Here is a 19,495-nt window from a genome sequence, read left to right as displayed (position 1 = left end):
GGAGGTATTGGCCCCTTTTTGGTCTAAGAAGATAATTATCATATTCACTTGACCGTGACATCATTTATGGGTCCAGAAAAGGACAACATAAGGGAAGAATAATGTCCTCTTAGGCATAAGCCAAAGTACATGAGTTGTATTGATTGATACACCATTCTGCATTTTCTGCAATGCTATAAATTTTCCTTTACTTCTCTTTCTGTCTAGGCAAGAGATGCATTTTAGGGATAAAAACTTTGATAGCATCTAAACCTAAACTTCACACGTTACTGATTTCTTGTGGAATCTTCTTCTGTAGAATCATTGAGGAGAATCAGACTGAGCTGATGAAAAGACCCAGACTTTGTCAGTTTTATCCTGCAGGTAACAGTACAATAGGCTGATTTGCAGGTGGATGGTGCTTAAAAGCTGTTAACCACTGAAGACAAGAGTGCACTAACTAAGTTAACCACCTGTCTGTCCTGAAAGGTGACCCCAAACAGGACATTCTCTGTGGACTTGTTCCTTCCCGTGTGAAATACAGGATGTTGTGCAATGGCTTGCATTTTTTCTTCAGCACTAGGTGCCTGGCACTCTGTTATGATTTTTGCGCGGATAGCCTTGTGCAATCTTCAGATGGTCCAGTTTGTAAGCAAGGAAACAAAGGCCCAGAGGTGGGCACCTGCTAACATACGTTAGCACTGCCCTATTCCTAAGCCCCTGTCCTCAGGAACTTCTCATCCAGGAGATCTTTCCCAGCTCTAGAAAATGTAAATTCCACCTACTACTCTTGGCCAAAATAATCTCCTAAAGCGGAAGTAAGGTCTTGGAATAGCTTAAACCAAGAAGATAAAAGCAGGCGACAATGAAGAGCCTTCCAGCTGTAGGCCAAACAGCCTGCCCAGCCCAAGCCTGAGACTGATATTTCCTATCACCTTACAACCACCTCCCTCCCACGCACCGGGCCGGGGCTGCCTGCAAAGCCCAGCTGGGAGGCTGGTGTCAACAGTGTGAGAAGCTGCTCTGTGAGAGGGTTCCGTGGCTGTGGTGAGTTCTCCCACACGCTCTCCACCTCCGCCTCCGCCTGGGGACTGAATGACTCTCAGTGTAGGAGACCCACAGCAGCCCAGTGAAAATGATCAGGATAACTCTGTTTGTAAAAATCTGTTTAATAAATATACATCTTAAAAGTACCAAAATAATTACCGACAAAATACACTATGTGCACTATTTACAGGAGGGGAACACACACCTTGACAGGTAGTGACTTTTAACCCCACCCCCCCGACCGGTTTAACACACCTGATGGTTACACGTCACTCAACTGGCGCAGCCACAGAACCCATGGTGATTCAATCAATAAGCATAATAAATAAGAGTCCTTTCATCAAATTTTGAATAACCTTCCCCCTGAAACCCCACCAAAGGTGACATTTAAAAGAGGTTTTCTCTGAATTCCAATGATTTTTCTTGCCCCCTCTTCCAGAGTTCACGAAAATGACAAACTGAGGGTTAATCCAGAGTCAAATGTTCCAGACCAGGCAGTGTGGTTGTAAGTACATCCCTCCCTTTTTTTTTTCTTTTTTTCTTTTTTTTTTTAGAAAAATAAAACTCTCTTTTTGTACAAATATACAAGTCCATGTTCTTTTAGCTTCTTTCTGAAGCTCATAATGTCAGGCGCTGGCCTCCAAGCACACAGTCATCGTAAGGAAGCTAAAAAGAGAAAAAAAGGCATGTTAAACTCGCAGGGCTTTGCTGAGGGTGCTAGGATGATGGGGAGGGCTGTTACTGGAAATAACTCAAGTATTCTTGGACTCCATTCTCTATACACTGAATGTAAATGAATTTCCTGGGCTGAGGGAGTTTTCCTTTAAGGATCCTCCTTCAAGGAGAGCCAAAAAAAAAAAGACATGCTCTTGGGATTCTGCTTACACATACTCAAGCTTGAGAGGCTCATTACATTGAGACCCTCAGGATAAGAAGGAACTATAGGAGCCTTAGAAGGGGGAGGGAGAATGGCCTCTCTCCTTTCTTTTTGCAAAGCCATGAACAAGTTAATTGGGACTCACCTCGTCCTCTGTGAACTCTGATTCGGTGTCATAGCTCTCCTCATCCTCGCTCTCTGGCAGTGTCTGAAGGTTCTCTAGGGTCAGCTGGCCCAGCTGCTGCTGTATCCGGGTGCTGGGGCGGCCCCATGTGAGCTGGTACGGGGAGTAGCCCTGGTAGGTGACTCTGTTGACATCAGCCCCACACTTCAATAGGAGTGACACCAGGTCGGGATTCTGCAGGTCCACTGCCAGATGGAGGGCAGTTCGGCCATTGCAGGGCTCCTGGAACCATAAGGAATTCAAGATGCTTAGGGCTGAGTTTGGAAGTTCTGCTTGCAGCAAAAGCCCTCATATTGAGGACCAGGGTGGCCTGATGTACCCCATCTGAAGGTGTGAGGCACTGACCTGAGCATTGACATCAGCACCCAAGGACACCAACAGCTCCACGATGCCCAGGTAGCCATGAATAGAGGCCAAGTGCAGACACGTGTGGCCTAGAAGACCAAAAGTAAGACAGTATTATAACTACTTGTTTCAACACTCATTTCTCAAGCAGAAGCTTCCACCTATTCTTTTTTCTTAATTTATTATTTTTAATCGAAGGATAATTAAAATATTGTATTGGTTTCTGCCATACATCATTAAGGATCAATAAGGGTATACATATGTCCCTATTCTTTTGAAGGATACATTCTTCTTAATTTGAAGAGCTCAGAATCTGGGTTCTGAATGGACTTTAGAAAGGCATCAACTAGGCCTTTATACATGTTTTCTCCATCTTTCACATGTTGAGAGCTTAGGCCTTGCCTGGCCTCCTTAAGTCAGCCTGCCTCCCCCATGTCCACCTCACCTGCCCTCTGATGGGCAGGACAGCCAGACGTACCATTGTAGTTGGTGGCCTGCAGGATGGAGTGGAGGTGCTGGGTTCCCCGGGGCTGAGTCAGGACTCCCACACTAGCCAGGCAGCCCTGCTCACAGGCAAGGTGTAGGGGGGTATTTCCTCGAAAGTCTCGGAGCTCAGGATCACAGCCAGCTTCCAGAAGTGCCTCAGCAATTTCTGGCTGGTTAGTGATCACAGCCAAGTGGAGTGGCGTCTACAAACAGAAGAGGGACAGAAAGGATAAGCCATGGATCCAACCCACCATCTGTGTTCCCTTGAACCCCAGAGATATCTTGGTTGTGGGTGCTGCTTTTCCCAGGCACATACCAGGGGCAAAGCAAAATACCAGAGGCCCCAGATGGGCTTCATAAAGGCCTCCCCAAATCAATGGAATTTTGTGTTCTAGAATACTGGCTGACACAGGTGTAAAAAATCAGGGCAGATAATGACCAAACCTTTGTTAATCTAGAAATCGTGTGCAAGACCCGGTTTTATCTCGGGGTCAGAGCGGGAGCGAGAGGTGCGCGGCGGGAGAGCAGTACCTGCTGCAGGTTGTTCTGGAAGTTGAGGAAGGCCAGGTCTCCCTTCACTTGGCGGACCACTTCCATGGTGAGCGCCTTCTCTTCATGGATGATGGCCAAGTGCAGGAACCTGAGGGGAAGAGAGGGAAAACCCCCAGGGCTGGTGAGTGCACTGCGTGGGGCCCGGGGAGGCGCGGCCCGCGGGGGATTGCGCAAGGCCGGGGTTTCTGGAGGCCGAGGCCGCGGTGTTTTCCGCGAGGTTATTATGAGCTGAGTGTTCCTGGCAGGCGCCCAGGGACTTTCCGGGCCCACTCCCCCCCCCCCCCCCCCCGCGCTCGGCGGCGGGCGCCGGCCAGACCGCCCCGCCCTCTCGCCGGGCCGGAACGCCCTGTACTTCCCCTCCCGGCCGCGCGGCGCCCGCCAGCGGGGCAGAAACTCCCGCCCCCCTTATGCAAGCGGGGACTTCGCGTCCCCGCCGCCGCCCCGCCTCCGGCCGAGGGGACCCGCACGGGGGTGTGCGTGCGGGGGTGCGCGCGGCTGCAACGCAGAGCCGCGGGACCACGGCCCCGGAAACTAGCGCCGACCCCCGACCCCCCCCCACCCCGACCCGGCCCCCGCCATCACCCGGCCCCGCAGGCAGCCGTGCACCTTTGCACAGCCTTGGGGTCGGTGCACGAACCCCGGTGCGCGGGCCCCGCGCCTGCGGCTGCAGGCCCGGCGCCTCCACCCGGCCCTGCCACCCGGGCCCGCGACACTTACGAGTCTCCGTCCTCGGTGAGCTGCTGTTTCCAGGGCTCGGCGCCGCGCGGCGCCTCCTGCGGCTCGAGGCGGATCTCTCGCAGCTCCTTCACCATCTGCTCATACTCCTCGTCCTTCATGGAGTCGAGGCCGCTGTCGTGGCGGTCGTCCAGCAGCCGCTCCTTCTTGAGCGCGTCCCGGGGGCCCTCCATGGCCCAATCTTGGCCGGGCTCGGCAGGCTGGAACATGGCGCGGTGAAGGCTCGGGCGCTGCTCCCCAGGTGCACGGGCCGCGGGCTGCGCTGCGCGCTGGCTGCTCTCGGAGTCACGGGCGGGCGGGACGACGGGCTAGGACTGTTGTGGGCTCCGCAGCGCCGCCGCGGCGCCCTATAAACGCTGGCAGGGGATTTCTCCGGGGCGGGGTCAGGCGCGGGGAATTTCCAAGCCAGTCAGACCAGAAAAGAGAACTGGCCTCGTCCTCTGCTAGGGGGAAAAAGAAGCCTAAACCCCGCGCCCGGGTTCATCAGAGAAACTCCCTGTGATGAGCCACTGGGGTCATGTACAGGGAACTTTTTGATGAACGCTGAGTGGCTGGAAAGTCCTCCTGACCGGGCCCCCTCCCCGGGTACTTCCCTGCAACCTGCACGCAGTAATCCTGGCCCTCTGCAAGAAGCTCTCTTTCCCTGGGTTTTCCCGATTTGATCGATTTGATTTAGGGTCATCAGCTGCTGAGATCCCAAAGACGCAGGCCTGCAGGTTGGTTCTTCACTGGGGTTTACCGACCTGCAAGTCTTTTCCGGTTTTTTTTTAATCTTTTGAAAACGCGAGTGGAAATGTTGGCCGGGTGTAGGGATTCACTTCCCCAAAGCTCTCTGCGGGGAGGACGCACTGGTCGGTGGAAGGTGGCTGCCTCTGCCTTCCTGCCAGTACCAGGCTCTTAGCATTGTAGGCACCGGCTGAATAGCCACCCCCAGCCCACTCTCCACTCCTACCCCCACCCCCCGACCCCCGGGTAGAAGTTTCTAAAGCTTTTGGCATTAAAAGCCTAAATGATTGCTGCTGCTACTGCTCCTGCTAAGTCGCTTCAGTTGTGTCCGACTCTGTGCGACCCCAGAGACGACAGCACACCAGGCTCCCCCATCCCTGGAATTCTCCAGGCAAGAACACTGGAGTGGGTTGCCATTGGGGAACCCTCAAATCATTTCCTTGGGATTAGCAATCCTGTTGACTGGAGGAGAGGCAAGCACTCTGCCCTGTATGCAGGAAAACAGTGAAAACAACCATGGTATTTTTCAAGGAAAGCAAGGTATGAATCTTTGTAGCAGAGGTTGTAAATCCCTTGAAGTAAGGAAATAATTATGGAGGTCGGGTTCCCTGCTCTGCGCTGTGCTGCTGCAGGAAACAGACCCTGAACATACTTCTGGGTCCTCTGCTGGGTGACTTTGCAGAAGCATTTGGGGAAGGTGGCTGAAGAATGGGTAGAGTAGTGCCTTTTCCAAGATGAGGCCTTATGGATGACTAAGAAATTAGCTGCCAGGCATAGTGCAGGAGGTTCAAGGCAGCCCATGGTGCCCTTCATCCTTCCTCTGCTGGCTCCTTGCTCTCCTGCCTGGGAGAGACATGCATGGGACCCACGCTTGCCATATGGGTAGCCACTCCAGGCTCACCACCCTCCTCTCACCTGCAGAAATAGAACCTAGGCTCTCTGCCCCACCCCCACCTCCTAGTCAATGAGAGGTATGCATTCATCTATTTCTAGAATTGGTCCAAGCAAAATAAAGAAACTTGGGTCAGAGTTCTTCAGAATAGGTCCCAGGAAGCCTCTGTAGTTTTGCAGAGATTTCTGGTGATTACTGCAATCATCTTCAGCTTAACTGACCATGTACTAAGCAAGCCTTCTCCGTTGCTCATCTCCCCTTTCCATTCCCCTGCCCCCAGTATCTGAATGTAGGGAATCTGGGTCAATGGGAGTGAGAGACAAAATATGAGGGGGAGAAAAAGTAAAATCAAGAAGTAAAACTGTCGGGGTAGTAATGGTCATATATTAACATGAAAACTTCTCAGGGATAGAGTCCACATGTCCTCTGCAGGCCTGTGATACACAAATACGTAAGTATTAGGAGAGGTGCAATGGAGGCTCTAGGAGACCTCAGTTCCCAGCTTTACCTCTAATTATCTGCATATTAGTTGGAGAGATTAGCTGACTTTGCTATGGGATACCTGCTTTTATAATAAGATTGGGTTTAATGCTGTTTAGATTTTTCTCCAGATTAAAAATTGTATTACTTGATCACAAATGCTAGTGTATCTTTGCTTAAGGGTGACCACGGCTCTTAGAAATATCGTGGTATAAATTTTTGAAGGGCTCCACACTTTCTGCTATACATTGTTAATTCTCAGAACTAATCTTGTAAGTAAGGAACTATTGTTCCCACTTTCCTAAAAAGAAACAGATGCAGATAAATTTACCTGGACATTCCATGGCAGTTTATCTAATTTCTATCCCAACCTGTTTGGCCAAAAACAGTCATGATATTAATACTTTTGAAAACACCTTGTGAAAATGAGACTGAATATAATTTGAAAGATATGCAAAGTATTTTCTATTCCAATTGTTAGGTAAAATAGAGTAGACGTTCTCCCATCTGGGGATTTTCATATATAAAAAAGACATTTAAAAGGTACAGAAATAGCAAACTCTGACTGCGCCACTTACAAAGGTACCTTAGAAGACAATTGTCAGCTGCAGGTTTGAAAATGATCAGTGAAAAAAACTATGCATAAGTCCAAAGTCTTTCAGGAATATGTTTCTTTGCACCTCCTGTGATGGCTTTCTGCAGCTGCTGCTGCTGCAGCCTTGGGCAACCGGGGGGTCTTTATTTCTGATTGTTTAGTGTGACACCTAGTGGTAAGATTCAGGCCTAGGTAGTCGGAGATTTTTCATGGCGCCTTGGAACTTTTGAAAAGACCCTGATGCTGGGAAACACTGAAGGCAGGAGGAGAAGGGGACGGCAGAGGATGAGATGATTGGATGGCATCACAGACTCAGTGGACAGGAGTTTGAGTAAACTCCGGGAGTTGGTGATGGACAGGGAGGCCTAGCGTGCTGCAGTCCATGGGGTTGCAAAGAGTCCGACATGACTGAGCAACTGAACTGAACTTGGAACTTTTGGGCGGTGCTGAGCCTTGATGACCTGTCCCTCTAGTGGGGATTCCCAAGGAGGTACCTTTTGTTTTCCTGCAACCAGGGAGACAGTTTTGGGTAATGTGATCCAAAAGATTTTCTCTCTGTCATATGCTCTAAACAGTTTAAATCAGCAAACATTACAGTTTGGGTGATAGAGAACATACTGGGAAAGTCAGAAAACGGCAACAGATGCAGCAGAAGACAGCAAAACTGACTTTTGGTTTAGAAAGAACTTTACACACTTAGGAGTCCTCCCTACCTCACTGTGAAACATTTTAGCTAATCTTGACCATTTTAAAGATGTTAAACCTCTTAAAGTTATGTTAAAGCCGGTTTTTTTTTTTTTTTTTTTTTGGCTGTGGCAGGCAGCTTGTGGGATCTTAGTTCTGTCCCCACCTTTCCAATGGAGAAGGCACTGGCGACCCACTCCAGTGTTCTTGCCTGGAGAATCCCAGGGACGGAGGAGCCTGGTGGGCTGCCGTCTATGGGGTCGCACAGAGTCGGACGTGACTGACGTGACTTAGCAGCAGCAGCAGCACCTCTCCAATTGGACCTGGGTCCCAGCAGTGAAGTCCTAATCACTGGACTGTCAGGGAATTCCTTTCTTTTCTTTTTTTTTTTTTTAACATAAAAGGCAAAAGAATAAGTTAGCCTTGAAGTGGCTCAGGAGCAGCCCTGGAGAAGCAAGCATCATGCACAGGATGGCCAGTGATGCTTGCTTGCTTCACTGGCAGCAGGAGCCACCCTCATGGGAAAAGGAACACCATTAAGGCCTGGGGACAGGCTGCAGGCACTTCATGTGCTCTTCCTGGGTGGGGAATGCACAGTGTGGACTGAACCTCCTGCCTGAAGTGTCCAGTGGCCTGACAGCGTAGAGGTTTTTCTATAAGTTCAACCAGGTGGTCCAGCATATTTGACTTTTCTTAACAGCATGGGCAGGGTGTCCTGTGTCAGTGGCCAAAACTTATTTTAGCTCCAGCAAACCAAGCTCCTGAAGAAGGCTGTCCATGGCTCCCTGCAGCCAGGCTGGAAGAGGGAAGAGCTATGACAAGAGCCCCGGAGGGCAAGCAAGACAGGCAGGCTGCTGATGGATGCCCCGCTGTGAAATTCTGAATTTATATTCTGCCTCGAATCCCAGTCTTCTTTCCTCCTGTGGTGGTTAGCAACCATTTCTGTCCATCCCTCTCAGAACCTGGGGCTCCCACGCTCTGGAGCATTCTCCATTGAAAAACAGCTGTCAGGACTTTCGCAGTGACCTGAAAATAAGACTGTCAAAGCCTTCAGAGGTTTCTTTAGCTATAAATCCTGCCGTTTAATGGGACTCAAAGTTTGAAAGGGTCCTAAACTCCTTCCCGTACTTTCCAGTAGGGCCCAGGCAATTTTTGCAAATGCATGAAGCTGGCCACATGAGAGGGAATGGTGACATCTCTGACTGAGAGTGTCTCTCTCACTCAGCTCAGATAATTTTTGCCAAGCAGCACTTGAAGTTCAGCACTGACATTCCATCGTTAAAGAAAAAAAGAAAAATCAGAAAATGGATTTTAATGTAAAAAACTCAAATCTTAAAGTGTTGTAAAAAAAACAAGCAAAATGCATTTCTGCATCCTTTGACTAAATCGAGCCTGCAGGCCCTGAGTTTATAACCTCTTTTTCAGCCAAGGTATGATGTTACTTTGGGTACTTTGGGGCAAGGCACCTGCCTTTGCCTCCCTTGGCAACATCAGGGTTCTCCTCTTCTGTGTAACTGTAACCAGGGGCTGAGAGTGGAGTGTGTCCCTCCAGGAAGCTCCATCTACCCCTGCAGGCAGGGCTGGAATCACTGAAAGAGAGTTCTCTCTCGTCCCCCATAACTTTCAACACTATCCTGTAAAATAAGTGTAACGAGTTCAACATAACTCTGATTTTTCTTACAGAGATTACTTAGGTTTTTAAAAAATACTCATATGGTTTCAATAAACCTCTCCTTGAGGTGTTCCTGCTCGGCAGGTCTGCCTGTTGGATAACCAGCTGCTGCCAGGGATGGGGGTGGGGGTGGCCCCTCACGTGTTATCTGTGGCCAGAATTCCTGGTTCTCCCTTTCGGCTGTTTGTTGGCAGTAACCAAGCTACAGGTGTGAGGGTGGTTCATGTTCTGTTGTGTTCAGGGAGGAGGACTTGGATTAGGGAGGGGGTGGAGGTTTAAGAGCACATTGCTTCTTCTGCATGCCTGTGTGTTTGCTGCTGTTTCTTGTGTGTAAATTCACTCTGAGTTCAGTCAGGGCACAAGGCGGCGGAGCACCAGGGCCTCTCCACAGGACGTGAGACCTAAGAGAGAGGAGGTCCCTGCTCTTGGTACATAATCAGGGGAGGAGGTCATGACCCCTCTCAGTGTCAGAGCACCTCCAGAAGCTGTATGGGGATGTAGACGTTTTTATTTTTCCTGTGAGGTCAAAAGTTTTGGGAATGGTTTAGGTCAAAGGTAAACAGAATCATAGCTGCATCACAGATAACCATAGATTTGCTTCAGTTTATAAATAGAGTAAGGATTTAAGAACCTTAATCCTTAGCCCTTTCTTGTAATCACCAAGATAATGTCTTGCCCAAACCTCCTTTTTGACCCTCTGTTCTCTGAAGTAGAGCCCCAGATAAGTATTGGATAAGTATTAAAAATCAAGATGTATCTTGGAGTCTTCTCTCTGAGACTGTTAATGATGGATACTTATAAAAAAATTGATTCTGAATGTTAGTCTTAGGCTTTTTATTTTTAATTTTTCAATTGAAGTATAATTGATTTACAATATTGTGTTAGTTTCAGGTATATTCATATATGTACATGTATAATGTATATATTTCATATTATTTTCTATTATAGGTTATTATACTAAATATTGTTCCCTGGACCAAACAGTAAATCCTTGTTGCTTATCTATTTTATATGTAGTAGTGTATTTTTGTTAATCTCATACTCTTAGGCTGATTTTTAGATGCTGAAAACAAATGAGGGACAGAGAAAGAGGAAGGGTTCCAAACAGAAGCCGTGAGCAGGGAGAAAGGGGGATACTAATGTGGGACATCTTCCCTTTGTTGCTGAGTCTCAGCCATCAGAATCCAGTCCCATGACTGTGACATATTCCCTCTGGATAAATCACTCAGCTTGGCTCCAAAATGCTCATCATTTCCTATATCCCACGGCTGTTTATATAGGCCACAGTTCAGGGATTATTTTAACCAAGAACACCGACATTTTCAGCAAATGAGGTAAATGTATGCGTCACCAAATCTTTAATGCTAATATTTGAAAAATAGGCCATTTAGAAGAGAATATAAAGAGCACAGGAGACAAGTAATCGGTGTACCCCTGCGCTCACTGATTGAAACTCAGGAGGCTGGGGGAACGTGCGCAGGGGTGAGAGCGCGGGTGCCGGTCTCGGTAAATAATTTATACAGATGTGATCATGGAGAGACGCAGGGAAGCCCACGCACAGCCTGGTGACAAGGTAGGCTCTGCTGTCTGGAAGGGCTCAGAGTCACCCCCAGGTGGCCAGGGCATCAGGGCAGGAGGGAGAGGGAAGGATGAGTGTTCACAGGAGAGAGAGGAGCAGCAGCTGGAGTTCGGGGTTGGGTACAGAGCCACAGTGGAATTTTCCTGCTGGAATGGCAGAATCCAGACAGGATGAGGAGCTCCGTATGGATGGTATTGTCTGCAGCGACATCTTCAGGCCGTCCATGGAATAACTTCTCCGAGGACCCACATTTTCTTAAGGATGGAATTTCCGGCAAGTTGGGTGGAAGATGTGCCCAGAGACTGGGTATTTAGGTGTGACTCTGGTGCACCATTTATCACAGTTCCCCGGAAAGCTGTGCGTACTCCTGCTCCTGAAATCCCTCTAGCCGATCAGTTCAGTGTATCCTACTTTTGATATGACTCCAACCCGTGTCCTTCCGTTTCCATTGTCCCCATATTACTGTAGGCCTTGTTTAATGACAGTAGCCTCTCAAGTTATGTATACTAAATTTACTGAACACTTACCATGGCTGGCACTTGATGTACTTTATCCTATTTAATCTTCAGAAGCATTGTCCTAGATGGGGATCGTTCTCTGTTTTGAAAGGTTAAGTCACTTACCCAGAAAGCCAAGCCAGCATTCAGACCCATCCCCTGTGTACACTCTGACAATGTGGCTTGACTGTTCCTACTTAAAACTTTTTCAAAGGTAATGGCACAAATTATGTGTTATATTTTCTGTAGTAATAAAAATACATAAACACAGAACTTGCACTTGGTTGAAAAAGTGGTTAAAAAATTTCAAATAGTATCAGAGGGTTACAATGAGACAATTACATTTCCTTTCACTAACACAAATTTTTATCATGTTATTTCCTGTAACAGGACCTCTAATGACTTACCATGACCTGCAGGACAGAGTCTTGAGCTCCTCAGGCAGGATTCACAGCCCTCCAGAGTTAGAGTCCGCCCAGTTTGGCCACCCTGGTCCCTATTTCTTCCCGGCACCACCATTCTGCTCCTGGGGATCTGGTCTGTATTGGGATATATCCTCTGCTGTCCTTCCCTGCCCAGGGACCAGCTTCCTTCTATTACTTCCTTGCCAGGACCTTCCCTTTCCAAGAGTCTTTCCCTCTGTTCCTTTCCCCAGAGTACTCTGCACAGTTTTGAATCCTTCTGATTCTTATGGCCTGGCTTGTACATGGGGTCTGAGGTCATACATTGACTCGTACTGCTTAGTTATTGCTCGGTGTCCCGTTTTGACTCTAGTTGGACACAGAGATGGGGGTGGAATGAGCCCTGCTGGGAGGGGTGGAGAAAATTCATGTCTTCTGTGTTTCTTTTGTTCAGTCCATTGTTTAAAGTGCAAGCATCCTCTTTTCAGAGCTAACATAATTGTTCTGTTTTAAATGGTAATTTAAAAAATATTTATTTATTTATTTTGCCTGTGTCGGGTCTTAATTGCAGCACTGGGGCTTCTATCCAGTTGTGGTGTGTGGGCTGCAGAGCACTTTGGGCTCGGTACCTGTGGAGCGCAGGCTTAGTTGCCCCATGGCATGTGAGATCTGAGTTCCTTGACTGGGGATGGAACCCCCTTTCCCTGAATTGGAAGGCAGATTCTTAGTCCCTGGGTGACCAGGGAAGTCCCGATACTTGTTCTTCGACTCTTCTTCTGTTAATACCTCATTCTTCATCCAATCAACTCTTCTCTGTCTGGAAACTGTCTCAAGAGCTCATCTGGTCCAGCTTCTGCCGTGGAGTAAGGTGTTACCACTCTCATTTTACAGAGGAAGGAAGTGTTGACTATGAGGACAGGGGGCCAGCCCAGAGCCATTCTAGAACTCAGCCCATCAGGGCACTGGAGCATTAATAAGAGGAGTGAAGAGACTGCAAATAGACCTAGGTGGTGCCTCACTTCTCTTCTTTCCTCTCTGCTCCATGAGGGTACCCTCTAAGGTGGGACCCAGGATAAATAAGAAGGCAGATGACTCCTCCTCAGAACCTTCAGTACAGAGATAGATGAGGTCCTGGAAGCTTGCTTATGATTTAGTCCAGTTCCTCAGCACAAGAGATCAAAGACTAAGTTGAGGCAGAAGCTCTAGGTTAGAGGAAAGATAAGCATTTGCCTAGAGTATTTCCCATGGCAGAAATCCTTGGGGGACATAATGGAATGAGGAGAAGAAGGCTGAATGGGAGTCAACCTAGTTGATTGAGAGGTTGCCCAGCAGGGCGGTGCCTCATCTGAACTCCCATCAGTGGACTGCAAGGCTGAAGACCTATGGACACATGGTTGGGCTGGACCAAGTGGAGGGATAGCTGTCCTTCCAGGGTAATCTATTAGAAGCAGGAACATTTTCAACACAAAATATATCTCAAGAGCTTGACCTTGTATCACAAAGCATACAGCAACTAACATTAAAAAAAAAAAAGTCGCTCAGTCACGTTCAGCTCTTTGTGACCCCATAGATGATACAGTCCATGGAATTCTCCAGGCCAGAATACTGGAGTGGGTAGCCTTTTCCCGTCTCCAGGGGATCTTCCCAACCCAGGGATTGAACCCAGGTCTCACCCATTGCAGGTGGATTCTTTACCAGCTGAGCCACCAGGGAAGCCCCCAAAATATGGAACGCTTCATGAATTTGCGTGTCATCCTTGCGCAGGGGCCATGCTAATCTTCTCTGTATCATTCCAATTTTACTATATGTGCGGTGGAAGCAAGCACCAACTAACACAATCAGTACTTAAAAAGCCCAAGAACGATAGATGGTGTGTCATATATCTCATTCAAGCAACATCTAGAACAACTCATTTCCCAGATGAGCTTTCCTTCAAGAGCAAATCCTAGTGAGGTGTTCAGGTCATTCAATGCAGGCTCTAAATCTCAAGAGCCGGATCACAGAGAACTTCATTCAAATAACACGACATGTGACCATACACAAAACAGTTTTGTAAAAGAAGCACAGGGAGGCTTAGATGTGTTAGATGTCAGGGCATCTTTGCAACTTTCCACTGTTAAAGGTTTTTACCTTCTCACTTCAAGTCTGTCTTCTCACTTCAGGTCTAGCAATTCATCAGGCCAGCCCTGGGTGATTCATCTTGGCAAGAGCAGGATTGAAAATTAACATAGAGGTGCATGAGAGGGGTGCTGTCTGTAGGGTGTTGAACTGAGGCTAAAAATAGGTGGGGGTTCCTGGGGAAGGCTCTTTCGTGGCCACAGGCACCACAAAAGGAAAACTCACAGGCGAAATCTGCCCACAAGAGAAGACAAAAGCCCCCGCCTCTGTCACCCCTTTTGCCCCACAGGAAAAGCTCGAGGTGACAGTGAATTTGGTGCTTTCAAAATGTCACAGCCCCCACAGACAGGCTGGCCTTCCTTCTTACCCCAGGCCTCCCATCAGAGTTTTTCCTGCTGCGCAAATTCGCTTTCTTAGTTCGTGATCCAGGATCCAGCACAGACGTCTGTCCCTAACTGCCTGCAGCTATGTTTAGTCAAAGGACTGGTTACGCTAAAGGAAATGTGACTTATTGACACATTTGACTAATACGAAAAGAGCAGATCCCTAGAGAAAAAGTGTTGTGTATATAAAGAAAAAAATAAACATTAATTTGTCAAGCGTTTATGAAGCACTTTTCTGCCAGGCACTGCTGGTATCTGAAGATACAAAATATATATATATATATATATATATATATAGGTTCCTGGCGGTTAGGGAACTTATGGGCTGGTAGGGAGAGAATCAGATCCAGGAGTGATTTGAGTAAGGAGTGATAAAGGCTGAGGTTGAAGTAAGAACAAAGTGCTCTGGGAGCATAGAATTAGGGAAATTAAGGCAGGCTGTGAGGGTTGGTCAAAGAGAGTTTTTTTTTTTTTTTAACTGAAGTATAGTTGATGTATAGTATTATGAAAGTTACAGGTGTAAAATATAGTGATTCACAATTTTAAAGGTCATGCCCCATTTATAGTTATTGTAAAATATTGCCTATATTCCCTGTGTTGTACATGTATCCTGGTAGCTTATTTACTTTATACATAGTGATTTGGATTGATTAATTCGCATACCCCTATATTGCCCCTTCAGCCTCCCCTCTCCACACTGTAACCACTGGTTTGTTTTCTGTGTCTGTGAGTCTGTTTATTTTTTGTTATATTCACTAGTTGGTGGTATTGTTTTAGATCACACATATCAGTGATATCATCCAGTATTTGTCTCTATGTCTGATTTATTTCACTCAGCATAATACCCTCCAAGCCCATCCATGTTGCTGCAAATGGCAAAATTTCATTCTTTTTTCCTGGCGGAGTAGTATTCCATTGTGTTGTATTCCATATATATGGAATATATATATGCACACACACACACACACACATATATCAATCCTAAAAGGAAATCAACCCTGAATATTCATTGGAAGGACTAAGGATGAAGCTCCACTATTTTGGCCACTTGATATGAAGAGCCGACTCACCGGAAAAGACCTCGATGCTGGGAAAATTTGACGGCAAAAAGAGAAGGGGAAGCAGAGGATGAGATGGTTAGTTAGCATTATCAACTCAATGGACATGAGTTTGAGCAAATACCAGGAGATAGTGAAGGACAGGGAAGCCTGTGGGACACAAAAAGTCCTACAAGACTTAGCGACTAAATGACAAAAAATATATATACACCACATATTCTTTATCCCTTCATTTGTTGTGGGCCCTTAGGTTGCCTCCAAATCTTGGCAGTTGTAAATGATGCTGATGTGAATATCGGGGTGCATGTATCTTTTCAAATTGGTGTTTTTCTTCCTTTCAGATGTATACTCAGGAGTGGAATTGCTGGGTCATCTGGTAACTCTGTCTGTAGTTTTTTGAGGAACCTCCCATACTGTTTTCCATAGTGGCTGCACCAATTTACATTCTGACCAGCAGTGTGAAAGTGTTCCCTTCTTCCCACATTTTCCCCAGCATTTGTTATTTGTGTTCTTTTTGATGATGGCCATTCTGACAGGTGTGAGATGATAAAGGACAGCTTTTAAGGGACAAGTGAAAGTCAGTTAGAAAAGTGGGGAGAAGGCCCAGGAGAAGGTGGAGTCTGTGGTGAAGCACCCGAGTGTGAAACAAGCAGTTGCACGTGGGCTGGTGTGGGGCGGGGATACAAGAGTGTGGGCAGGAAGGAGATGAGGCAGATCCATGTGACTGAGCAGAGAAGCTGGAACAGTGCCTTGAAACCTATGGAGAGCCCCTGGGGGATTTTGTTTAAATTAAAACATTTTTTTTCTTTTCTTTTTTTTGGTGGCACCGAGCAGCATGAGGGATCTTAGTTCCCCACCTGGTGACTGAAGCCAGGCCCCTAGCAGTGGAAGTGCAGAGTCCCAACTGCTGGACCACCAGGAAGGCCCCTGGGGGGTTTACGTGGTGGCTGCCATCAGTGTGCTTTGGGGGACAGTGTGGCAAACAGACTGGAGTGGATTAGGCATGAAACTGGCGGCCAGTGAAAGGCAGTGACTGGAAAGTGAGGAGAGAGATGGCTAAGGAGATCCCAGAGTGGGGACAGAGAGGATGAGAGGCAAGGAGAGAGAAGGAGGCATCAGGAGCTTCTAGTTCCTGACCTGGGCTGCTTAGTGGGGAAATTGGAAGAAGAGTGGGTGGGGGAAGTGATGGGTTCTCTGTTGGATGTTTTAATCTCAGGGGACCTAGAAATGTGGAGATTTCTAAGAGAATAAAATATTTGGGAGTCGTCAGCTTACTTGAGAAATAGCTGAAGTCAGGGTGAAGACAAAGTCACCCAGAATTGCATGTAGATTCTAAGAATCAAGATGCGAACACCAGCAGTTAAGAAGCTGAGGGTAAGAAGCCAGCAAAAAATCTGAGAACAGCTCAAAAGACGGGAGGGAAATCGGAAGAGGGGGCTGTCCCAGAAGCTGAAAAAGGCGAGAGGTATGAGAAGATGGTCATTGAAAGAGGCGTCCAGTGTGGCAAGACTGTGTGACTATACAGATTGCTCACCAATTCAGGAAACTTGAGAAAAGGCCAGATTGAAAGAAAATAAAGTTTTCCTTATGATAGAATGTTGAATTACTTCAAATACACATTTATAAGGTTAAGTAAAGTGGTCCTTCAGGGCTGTGATTGCAAGATTTACCAGTAGTACGTTGAAATCATGGAAGAAAAATTTAGCAGCTATTTCATTTTGTAGGTGAAGAGACAAGGTCGATGAGGTTAAGGGATGTACCCAACTAAGGGATGTTGGGTGTGACCAACTTAGGTCACACAACTAAGTCGGCCAGGACTAGAATCCATATCTGTAGATAATTTAGCCCTCCGCTGTTTACTCAGTGGTTAGTTCTCAAACTGCAGCTTGCCTTAGAGTCAACAGAGGGCTTTTAAAACTAGATTGCCTCACCCCTCTTCTCCCACGCCCCCACCTCTGGAGATCTTTGTCCAGTAGGTCCTGGGTAGGGCTTGAAAATGTCTTTCTTACAAGCTCTAAGTCCTCTATTGCTTCTGGCCGGGGACCACACTTTGAGAACCACTGCTCTAGATGCTTCTAAACACTTAAAAGTAGGGAGGATTCTAGAAAGCAGCTGGGTTTCGCAGGATGCTTGACCATTCTCTAAGAAACTCTCAGGATAGTAATTCACTTTGAAAGAAATTCATGGGAGTCAGTGTCCCTGTGGAAAGTATGAATATGGAGCTGGACTTGATTCATTCAAAGCTCTGCCCTGGGTGCGCACGCTGTTCTAGACACTTTTCTTGGCATGGGAGATACAGTCGAAAACTCTGCCCTCAGGGAGCTTACCTTGTTTAGGAGACAGAAATATACCAGATAAATAAGTAAAATATAGACTACACTAGTGAGGGTGTTTAAGAGGAAAATGAAGTCAGAGAAAGGAGTAGAAATGTCAGGGCAGGAGGACATATTGAAATTTTAAGCAGGGTGGCTGGGAAGAGGAGAGGGCAATGGCAAAGACCTGAAGGAAGGGAGCGAGTGAGCTGGGTGAGTGCAAAGGCCCTGAGGTGGGCCCTCTTGGAAACACGGCAGGGAGGCACTGTGGGTGAAGTGGAGTGAGTCAGGGGAAGAGCAATAGGAAATGAAGTCAGAGATCTCAGAAAGCCAGGTCAATGCTGGGATCTTAGGAATGGATTTTTCACATTTAGGAAATTCCTCCCTAAAAAGTTACTCCATTTCTCTTGTACTAAACTGTATTATCTATTGCTAAGGGAACATTAGGTCCCAAACTTGAGCTCTGGCTCTAGGGACACTGAAGGGTTATAGAAATTCCCTCCACAGAGTGGCTAAGGAGTTTGCTCAGCTGCTTGTTTTCTTCCCCAAACAATTGCCCACAGGCCCATCTGCAGAGACAGACCTAGGAGGACCTGTGTTTCTCTGATCACCTTCTCCGTGTGTATATGCACGGCCCCATCCTGCCTTCCTCATCCATGCCCCATCCCACCCCCATCTCTTCACTCAATGCTGAGAGAATTGCCCTGGCAGTGTGTGCCACATTTTTTCTGTATTACAAATGACATTGTCCGCACTTCTGGGAAAAACGGACCCCACCCACATGAGTCTTGGGCGGTGGCTCTGACCTTCAGTTTGTCAGTCTGCATTCTTTTTATGGTCAAGACTTTTGGATCCTGGCCCACCCCACAACCACCTGTGCTGGGGAAAGAAAAAACCCAATGCATTAAAGGACAGCCTAGGATGTTTGTCTTTCTGGAAGATTATTGAATTTATATTCGAATGTATAGAAGGCACACTATTAGGCTTGATGGAACATTGTGCTAAGAAAGCTTTGCATTTTCTTATATTCTCACACATACAGTCTGACCTTGAATAGGATTGGATCTATAGCACAGCAAGGTGTTTGTGGTCTGTGAAGTCTCAGGCTAGGTCTTGCCCCAACACGCAGGACCAAAAAGATGTAGTCCTGGGGTCTGCGGGGTTATATCCTAGGGCTCTGAGAATAGAGGAGTATTTATGAGAATTTATGTTTTCATGTCGGGACATGAGACATATTTTCTAGCAGAACAAAAGAGAATTCTAAGCTCCCCTCACAATTTGGTTTTGAGTCTTCAGAGACCATATCTGTTTCCTTGAGTGGAATATAGTTTTGAAGCTAATACTAATATTGACAAATTAGTAAGTTATCTGTGGATTAAAATGATTAAGTATTGGATTTAAGAACAAATGAGTTTTCACTGATGACTTTTCTTTCCAGACTTGAATTTCAGGCTCTTAGTGGCCCATGTAGCATAAAGGGTGAGTTTCCCCACCTCTCTGGAACAGCAACTCTGTCCCATCCAGAAAAATATATCACATGTGGGATGCTCTAGGAGCTTAGATGACCTGTCTCGCTGCTGGAGTCTGAGGGCTCTTTGGCACAGGCGCATTATTTTTTGTTGATCTCTAGAATCTTAGGTGGTGGGGGCTGAAGTGACCTTGGAGGTCAGTTAGTTCAAGTGCTCCTTTTGTGTTTAAAGTGTGTCTCAATATCCTCACTAAGTGGTTTAGCAGCTTTGGTAAAACACCTCTAGTTTGTACCTAGGAAGGACATTAAGTGAGAAGAGAGACCCCAGTTCTACTTACTGAAGAAGGCCTTTGTGCGGGAGCTGAGTTTTGATGTGGTTAATCTGCTCAGTTCAAATGAAAGTCAGTTCAATTAAAAGAGAGGAA

At 47.0% G+C, this 19,495-nt stretch overlaps 1 protein-coding gene and 1 non-coding gene across 2 annotated transcripts; both read right to left on the bottom strand.

Moving 5' to 3' along the window:
* Positions 1-1,128: 1,128 nt before the first annotated feature.
* Positions 1,129-4,722, bottom strand: NFKBIA (NFKB inhibitor alpha). The gene is made up of 6 exons (XM_040256755.1): positions 4,188-4,722; positions 3,450-3,558; positions 2,911-3,121; positions 2,433-2,521; positions 2,049-2,309; positions 1,129-1,692 (listed from the first exon to the last, which is right to left on the bottom strand). Exons 1-6 carry the CDS (start codon positions 4,412-4,414, stop codon positions 1,645-1,647), a joined length of 945 nt encoding a protein of 314 aa, XP_040112689.1. The 5' UTR covers positions 4,415-4,722; the 3' UTR covers positions 1,129-1,644.
* Positions 4,723-13,450: 8,728 nt separating this feature from the next.
* LOC120875770 lies at positions 13,451-13,557 on the bottom strand. Its single transcript, XR_005724069.1, has one exon. It is a non-coding gene; the product is annotated as a U6 spliceosomal RNA (small nuclear RNA).
* Between the last annotated feature and the right edge of the window lie 5,938 nt (positions 13,558-19,495).

Source organism: Oryx dammah, unplaced genomic scaffold, assembly GCF_014754425.2.
Source record: "Oryx dammah isolate SB20612 unplaced genomic scaffold, SCBI_Odam_1.1 HiC_scaffold_16, whole genome shotgun sequence".
Classification (NCBI taxonomy): domain Eukaryota; kingdom Metazoa; phylum Chordata; class Mammalia; order Artiodactyla; family Bovidae; genus Oryx; species Oryx dammah.
This window is presented reverse-complemented; position numbering and strand designations above follow the sequence as displayed.